Genomic DNA, 8918 nt, shown 5'->3' with positions numbered 1-8918 from the left:
GAAATCAAACCCAGATAATTATTTGCATATGAAAGTAGCTTGCTAGCCCAAGTACATGTGTTAGGAGAGAGGCGTTTTCTCCTGACAAGCATGACACAGTGTATGTGGGTGTTTGAGGAAAGCCAAGCCAAGCTTCATGTGCCTACACCATAGAAATAGAATAGGAGAAGAACGGACATTGAACTGTTTTCACAGTCATTTGACTGGTATAACAGAAAATGGCGATTGTTGTAATTGTTATGGTGACCATACAAGTCCGTGGTGTGCGGTAGCAGCTCGCTGGGAGCTCCGAAGGCGTATGGCTGGCAAGTTAGCTAGGTAACTAGCTTGACATTCTCTGGAGCAGCAGGGAGTGAGGCGGCCACCACTGTTTGGCCCAATTTTGGTAACCAGTAGCATAAAAACATGGTGGAATTAGCAAGCTAGCTTACTGGCCAGCTGTCCACTAGTTAGCTCACTAGCATGTTAATTCCACCATACTTTAATGCTACACTGGTTACAGAAAATAAGCTCATCAATAGCAATGGGATATTCTACGCTGTGACAATAGTGTGTGGATGAATCATTAAGTTGTGGGTGGTTGAGTTCAAGAAGCAGCCTGTGTGGGTGATCACTGCTGTCGTGCTCTTTTAGACTGTTGCTCTAGCACTGCTGGGTCAACACCCCTTTATTGTAACTCGACCGAGAGAGAGGACTCATCCATCGTTCAGCACTGAACAAAGTTTGCCTGCGGGTTGTAAGCTCCTGCTTTACAACCTCATCTCGCTATACGTTCTGGTTTACGATAGCGTGGCTCAGAGGCTGGAGCCCACCCCCCTCACTTGAAACAGCTGATTTATGTCTGGTCCTGGACACTTGTGCTCTGTGGCTGGAATGCAGGGAATTTCAATGACCTCCTCCTCTGCCTGTCCCGTCCACACGCAAACAAATGGAGCAGGCGCCTGGTTGGGCAGACGAAGGCCCCACTGGTGCTCCCACTGCAGGGCAGGGACGCAGAATGTAAGGAATGTCAGAGGCGAGAAAATAAATCCGTTCTATCTATTCTGTAGCTCTTTCTTTACTTGCTATCGGCCCTGTTTGCCTTTTCGCTTTTGTGCTACTTCTGTCTCCAGCATTATTCGAATTGTCAGCTTCTCTTGCGTTATCTTGTACAATCAGTTTTTGGAATGATCTCTCAGTTCGGGTGTATGCACACATCACCTGCCAAAACTTAATAGGACAACATTAATTTATTTGTGTTACAATTTTAAAAACACAAATATGCAGTGTTGTGTTTTTTTGAATCGTGGCAAATGAATTATGTGACAGACAAAATAATGCTTTTTTTAAACACACTTAAAGTCACTAAATGCAATATGTTCCAGACTGTGTAAAAAAAGCGAAGGGCCTCAAAGTTATTGTGCATACATAAGATGGAAATCAACATAAGAACACAAATCTATCATGTAGCAGTTTTACAGTTATGTAAAATCAAAAGGCACTATGGCTGTGGTTTAGCTGTAACTCAATAGCACATGCATCCTAAACATGCGGCTGACATGGCAAACACAAAGTAGAAGAATTAACACTCCATGGAAGCCAGAATAGTTATGTGTTTTGACAATAAAAACATTAGCAGCTCCGTCTATTGAGCTCATTTTCATCTTAATGATATATCCAGACACCATTTTGATTGCTTTTTGAGTCTTTCTCGCCTCATGGCTATAGTTTAGAAATTCCCTTTCTCCTGCTGGGGCCTCAACGCAGCTCAAGGCCTGCTCTTCGCTGCGGGTTTATCCATTATGTTGAGCACGTCGTCCAGGATGGACGGGCCCAGATCGAGTTCAAGGGACAGGAATGACCCTGTGATCTGGGCGAGGGAGTCCTGCGACATGCTCTTCTCCTTCGAAAACTCAAAGTCAAAATCACAGATGCGGCCCTCCTCCACTCCACTGTCCCTGTCCACCCACTCTCCATTGCACTTTGAGAGCTCCTGCTTAATGCCCAGATTAATGTCTTTGTTAAAGTGCCCATAACCATTGAAGTTGCCATTGCCATTGAGACGCCTGCTGCCATTGCAGATCTTGTTCTGGAAGTCCCCTTTTCCGCTCAAGCTGTCAAAGCTGTCTCTGCTCATGTTACTGTTCAGGCTTCCATTAGCTTTGAAGGTGCTGTTGCTGTGACCGTTGATATAATAGGATGATGGCTTGTCAAACCTGGGTTCGCTCTTGTTTATTTTGTTAGCCTTGGCTACCGCCTTTGAGGTGGACTTATGTGTGCTTTCCAGCAGATCCAGGAGGACGTCCGGCTTCGACTGGATAGCTGCGGTGGGAGACGAAGGTTCGTCCATGGAGCGCAACAGGGCGTCCATCTGCAGGATCTCGACCTGTTCTGCGCTGTCAGGTTTCATGGGAGACCCCAAGATGTCCTCCAACGGTTCCGGAGGCATTGGGAACACAGTGGAGGAGATCAGGGGTAGGGTAAGTGCCTGGCAGCCACCAATAGTTGGGAGGGAGATGGCGTTCTTGAGCACCGGAGAGGGGGTCTCCGCAAAGGAAGCATCACCGGTGCTGTTAGCTCTCAGAAATTCACTTTGGATGCCGTACTGAGGGTTGACGTCTCGCTTCCCGGGTAGGAGTTCATACTTCCCCTGGAGGAAAGACATGTCTCCAAAGGCGTCTCTCTCGCCGCCCCTGCCAATGTGGATGGTGTGTCGGAAGTCCCCAAGTGGTGGACTGATCATGTCCGGGGACAAAATATCTCTGAGGCGACATTTCTTTCCCTTCTTACTATTGTTGGGTTTCAGGTATATGGGTGCTTTCGCTGGCATTGCTGTAACTGCGGAAGAGATCTCAGATATGAAGGGATAGAAAAGTCGGAAATGCTCTATGAGTTCTGGACGTTACAGTTCCCCGAGGGAGAAGCTCCAGTTACATTCTCAGTAACACACCGGTCAGACAGGACTCCAAAAACAATCTCAGCAACTGTGGCATCGATTAGGCAATGGGATTCCAAGCAGGTCTGGTGATGCACGGTGTCCGGTGTAGAAAGGTCAAATGGCCACTTTCCTGAAATCAGAGACGAACAGAGAATGTGTCAGCATTTTGTTTAAATCATGAACTCAGCACTAAAACTTTTCCTCAATGTTCCTGTCCTGCCTTACAGAAAGAACAAATCTGGACTGCAACACAAGTCCCACAAACAAACTCTGGATGCTGCAAGAAAAAACAATCTGATCTTCATCATGCATCTGGCGAGTTTATAAGCCAGAGCAGAGGAGGATGAGGTCTGGGTCTAAGGCTCGATTCACATTTCCACACATGAGCCTCCTTTGGCCTCCACAACTTCTGGATGTGCTAATGTGGAACAGCTGGACCGCAGATTGGGAGAGGAGAAGCAAAGCGGGACTTTAAAAGGATCAGAGCGAGGCAGCCTGTTGTACGAACAAACTACTGCTCAGACACGCACAGAGATAGAAAGAGATGCACCATAGGGGAGCAAAGAGGGGAGGGACGGGTTTCGCGGGTTTCGGGGGATTGCGGGAGAGCGATAGAGTGGGGGATTATAGAGCAAGTGGATCTAAAGAAAGATTGATGCAGATTGTGATGGGCAGAGAGTTTAATAAGGGCTGAGATACCAGCCAGGTTGCACAATACATCAGGACATTATTAAGGGGGTATTGGATTTGATAAAAGGCGTCTGGTTGAATGCTGCCTTCTCTGAGCTTTCCCATTACGAAACGTAGAATCACTATGTAGGCAGTGGGCTTAGTGTAGGATGTAAAAAAAGAGAGGAGAGAATCGGTTTGACCGTTTGAAATGACATAGCAACTGAGGGGAAAGGGAAAAACACTCCGTGGAGGAAGGGAGTTGACAGTGTGTGTGTGTGAGTGTGTGAGAGATGGGTTGTGTGACGGGGGGGGGGGGGGAGTGAGCACCAGTGAGGAGAGAGCTTGCCCATTTATAGACATATTTACTGATGAGAGGTCTGTCAGCAGACCGTCTGACACAGTGCACCGCTGCACAAAAGTGCCTGGGCGGTCAGGTCCACCCCCCCCCCCAAAAAAAGTTTCACCGAGAAAACATCCACATTCCTGCAGCAACCGACCCCATAGAGACGCACTGCATCAGCCTTATCAGAGACACTTTAAGTATGGCTATGTTTATTCAGCAGCCACATTAGTGTGGAGCCAGAGAGGCGGACACACTTGCTTCCCATTTGAATCCAAATAGCGGGCTGGAAACCATTGCGCTGACATGCACTTTCAACATGGATTCTTGTGTTTCCAACCTGTTTGACGAGGCGCAGAAGAGCTGGTATCCGCCGCACGAGAGCCACAGCTTCAGCAAACCGCATGGGATGTGAAGTGCAAGGTGAAGTCTTCGCACCTCAGGGGACACCGTCGCAACACAAATAAACCTGTCGCCCAACAAGCACTGTGGGATGCGGATGTGTGCAGAATGGCGACGGCGCTCTCTCCGAGGGTCCTTGTGCTTTTGAGTGTTTGTGCGAGGTGCCGGACTGCGCTCGTGAGAGATAGCGGTTTGGAACGCACGCCATGCGAAGGAGAGCGTGTTTGTTTGCTAACAGTGAGGAAGGGAAAGGGAAGGAGGAGGGCGAGGAGGAGCGCTGCAGTGTTTGATGAAGGGAGGCGGGGTGCAGCGAAATCCCTCACTTGTCAAGCTATTCTCACATTTTTTTTCTTCCATTTCTCTTCCTCTTTTTTGTAACCCCTCTCCCTTTCGCTGCTGCTCCTCAGTCCTTTCTGACCTTGACAGCTGCAGCTCACTGCAGTGGGAAGCAAATGCACCACCAAGCCAAAAGCTGCTTCCTGTGGGCTCAGAGAGCACATATCTATATCTGTATTCACTTTTACAATGCTCTAAACCAGGGATTCCCAAAGTGGGGTGCGCGAGCTGCCTCTAGGGGGTGCGCGAGAGGAAAAATGTAATGGCGGTGCAGTCTTGTCTCCTAAAAATTAGGTTCCCCCAAAACTAAAATGCATTCTCAATTACGTTTTACCACGAACGTATTTTCTCCCTGATTACGTTTGTGTTTGACGTACAAATACGTTTCTCATCAACATATCTTTGCTGTACTCTAGTCTTTATTATTTTTCTGTGATCTGCTTCGCCTCTACCCCGCCACCCACGAGTTATTGACCCGCGGCCTGTTCCGAGGGCTGAAGACCTGACGATCGGGTGCCTCGCGGCGGGGGCGGCTGGAGACCTCGCGTCCCGGCGCCAACGAGTGAGCGCCCCGCCACTCGGAACCATAAAACCAAGTCCCGGATTTCACCCGGGGGACATTCTGGAGGTATTGTGACCGGGTGATGTGCCTCGTTGCTGGGGAGGTATGAGCCGAGAGTGGCGGGGTGTTATGGAGGTATATATTACAACTCGGTGTTGTTCCCGTGCGTGGATGAGCGCATTTCTGCCGGAGACGGTGGAATGTATGATTGGAGAGAGAGAAGCGAAAAAGTTGGACGTGATCCCGGTGTCCAACAACACTGTCGCGCGCATCGATGCTTTGTCCGAAGACATCCTGGCTACATTAGTCGGTCGCGTGAAGAAGAGTGAGTTTTACTCTCTGCAAGTAGACGAGCCTACAGATGTGGCCAATCTGGCCAATCGTCCGTTACCTTCGTAACGTTACGTCCGTTACCTTTTCGAAGGCACGGTGCAGGAAGAGTTTTTGTGTTTTTTATCTTGTACACAAACGCCACGCGCGAGCAAACTGTTCTCTCATTCGTCCGATTTTTATGCGGCTCTGTTGCTTTTTTTTTTTAAGGTGTGTGTGTGTGGGGGGGGGGGGTTGGGGGTGCGTGAACCCGGTCGGGATGTAGAAGGGGGTGCGTGGCCTAAAAAGTTTGGGAACCGCTGCTCTAAACAACAACTGAAGGTTGCTGCTGCGCTGTTGGCTGAAAGACTTCCTATCAAACGTACCGATTGATTATTGGTCTGCCCTGATGAAATTATAACATCTGTCCGCCTGCTCTGTGTGGACCCTCCCTCCAGTGTAGGGGTGTAACGGTTCACAAAACTCACGGTTCGGAACGATACAGTGGAGCCACGGTTCGGTACGTTTCGGTACAGTAGAAAACTATAAATGGCAGAGAAATGTACTTTATTTTAAAATATATTTATTCATTAAACTAACATCATGAAGTTATTCTTTGACTTTGAACAATGATGGAACTATACCTGAGTGACCCATCTTCTGGGGTGTCTTCTTAGCAACACATAAGCATAAAAAACTAAAACTGCTCCTTAATGTGATGTAGTATTGTTACTTACATCTTGCTTACATCTTGTGTTGTTACTTACATCTTGCAAAAGAGATTTTTAATCTCAATGGGACTACCTGGTTAAATAAAGGTTTAAAAAAAAAAACGCTTCAATACGAATACGCGTACCGTTACACCCCTACTCCAGTGGCATGAGAAAACACACATCTCATGCATTATAACAGATGATAATGTTGGTTGGAATCAATACTATAGACGGTACTTATAGGAAATCCTCTCGCGGGGGGGGGGACATCTGCTGTGCATCCTACCCAAGGTCAACACTTGTGGCCCTTGAGAAGTCAGCTGGTATACGATGAAAGCCTGGCGGTCTGACCTTCACGTCAGCCATCCTGCTGGTGGTCCAGTTTGGCTGATATGGCAAACATGACTGGAATTCCAGAGGCCAAAGACCAAAGTATGAAGAAAACCAATATCCTCATTTCGGGTCTTTTAGGAATCGGCTGAAGAACGAGTATACGAGCCAATTTTAATGAGAGCATTGGTATTGATTCAAGTGTATGTAGAGAATCTCAGGAGTCATAGCAGTGTTAGTTAAGCTTGTGTTGGCCCAAGAGGAAATGTATTCATTACCAGCTCAGGATATAGAATGGACCCTTATGGCCTGACCCAATATATCCATTTGTGCCCCTGCAGGATGTTCATAGCTGAGCAGGTGTATTCTGGTGTATCTCAAAGCCAAGGCCAGATTTGCACTCTTCTTTTGGAACGGATCCAAAAAGAGGCGGCGTGGCACGTGTTTCAAGCCCGGCGCCGCCACAGAATGCAGTCGCGGGTTTCATTTACACCTCGGGGGAAGTGGGGATCTGATGGCACTTTCCTCTCTAAAATGACTCGCCTGTGCAGCCATCCTGTCATGATGGGGATCTGCAGGATAAAGCCACTGTGTCATTGGGTCAGCAAAAGCTATCTGTCTGGGCATGAAGTGATCTGGAGCCACTCCAGCCTCTTTAAAAATGGAGCTCAGCCTCATCAGCTCGTGCTTGGTGGGTTTGGTTATTAGAGAGCGGGGCAGCAGAGGGTGATGAAAGTTTGAGCGTGGGGGAAGATAAATGTGGGGTTGGTATCTGGCAATTGAACTAACGGCTCGTGATTTGTCTGGGTATTTCTGGACACCTCAAAAGTCACGTGTGATATTACTGGGTCGGTGTATTCTGAGAGGCAGTGTAACTCTACTGTAGCCGACAGTTTGATGATGCGTTACAGAGAGCAGCTGTTCAAAATATGACCTGTATATGACATCGTCGTTCTTTAAAATAGCCCGAAGTATTCCTCCCGTGATGGGATTACTCTGCTGACATTTCACATCGGCGCAGTTGAAAAATAGCCCCGCTTTCTTGGTCTTGTGTAGTGGTTGCGGTGAGAGGAACACCATCAGCGTATGGGAGACAAACTTGTCATCCTCCCACTGTGTTTACAAAGCAACTTTGTGGAAGTTTGAGGTCTGCAAATACTCGTCTGACATCTCAGCGTGGCCTCGACTTCTGTCACATCTTTAAATAGCAGAAAGACCCTTACTTTGGGGCTGTTATAAAAAGCAAATGCACAGACCACAGAGGGTAATAGCAGCCTTACAGAAGAGACAGGGGCTGTTTGTTACATAAAAAACAAACAAAAAAAACTAAATTATAGGCAAAGGCCTTACATTTGGGGGCCTGCCGGGACGAGGGTGAATGGCAGGGTATTCTTTCTTTTTCGCTCCCCTTGTGCCACCCGCAAGCATGGCCGGCACATGCCAAAGTTATCCTTGGCAGTGATGAGCAGGATGAGCAGGATCAAAGCATATGAAACATGAAGGGAATGTCAACATACAAAAAAGAAGAAGTCAAAAAAACTCCCCTCGGAGATGAAGGCAAAGCTCTGCTTTTCAGAGGAACATGCCTTAAATCGCGTAGCCCGACTGAAAAAGACTCTCGGGAAGCCGACAGGATATCACGTTGCGCCTAACAGTTCAGCTCTTGTGTTACATGTATGAGAGCGTCTGCCGGACAAGTGCTACCGTGCGAGCTGAACTCGCCACGCATGCTTTTCGCACGTTTCACTGCCACCAAAGCAAATATCCCGTTCTGCTCCAGACAAACCAAGACACTCAACAGGACAGCAGCTACACTGCGGCGACACTCTCCCATCTACCCATTCAGATCACTGTACTGGCAGAGTGTGAAATAAAGCATGCTCCTGCTCTCACTCACCTCAGATATTCCGGTAAAGGGAGATCTCGATCCTTCCCAGGTATCGCTGGTGTTCTCCTGAACACTGCAACCTCTGTGGTTGATGTATGTGTGTGTGTTCAGTGGCTGCTGTTCTGCTCCTGTGGCTTGTTGACACTGCCCTGCCTCCTGTCTCTGCCTCGGGGCTGCACTTCTGTCGACTGGGACGTCTGCCGGACAGCTGTTTTGGAATTGCTCTCCGGCTCCTATTCCCTTCTGAAGCGAGTCTCCTCCTACGCCTCCCCTCACTCCCCCCGTTCTTCCTCTCCCTCTCTCTCTCTCTCTCCCTCTCTCTCTCTCTGCTTTCTGACTCCCTCCTCTCCTCTCTAGCAGCACCTGTGCATGTCTGTCTTTTTCTTTTAGCAACTCTGTGGTGTTTGAGGATCCTCCTTGCTTCCTGCGCCTTGGTGGAGCTGCGGTGA

At 48.3% G+C, this 8918-nt stretch overlaps 1 protein-coding gene across 2 annotated transcripts; it reads right to left on the bottom strand.

Moving 5' to 3' along the window:
• Positions 1–1222: 1222 nt before the first annotated feature.
• cdc42ep3 (CDC42 effector protein (Rho GTPase binding) 3) lies at positions 1223–8667 on the bottom strand. Of its 2 annotated transcripts, none has more exons than XM_079280729.1 (2): positions 8479–8667; positions 1223–3047 (listed from the first exon to the last, which is right to left on the bottom strand). In XM_079280729.1, the coding sequence occupies exon 2, from the start codon at positions 2807–2809 to the stop codon at positions 1748–1750; it is 1062 nt and encodes a 353-aa protein (XP_079136855.1). In that variant the 5' UTR covers positions 2810–3047; positions 8479–8667; the 3' UTR covers positions 1223–1747. The 2 variants fall into 2 exon arrangements, with proteins under 2 accessions (XP_079136855.1, XP_079136856.1); XM_079280730.1 differs by lacking the exon at positions 8479–8667 and adding an exon at positions 4270–4527.
• Positions 8668–8918: the final 251 nt, after the last annotated feature.

This window comes from Melanostigma gelatinosum (assembly GCF_949748355.1).
Source record: "Melanostigma gelatinosum genome assembly, chromosome: 12".
Classification (NCBI taxonomy): Eukaryota; Metazoa; Chordata; class Actinopteri; order Perciformes; family Zoarcidae; genus Melanostigma; species Melanostigma gelatinosum.
Note: the sequence above shows the minus strand (reverse complement) of the source record. Positions and strands in the feature narration are given on the sequence as shown.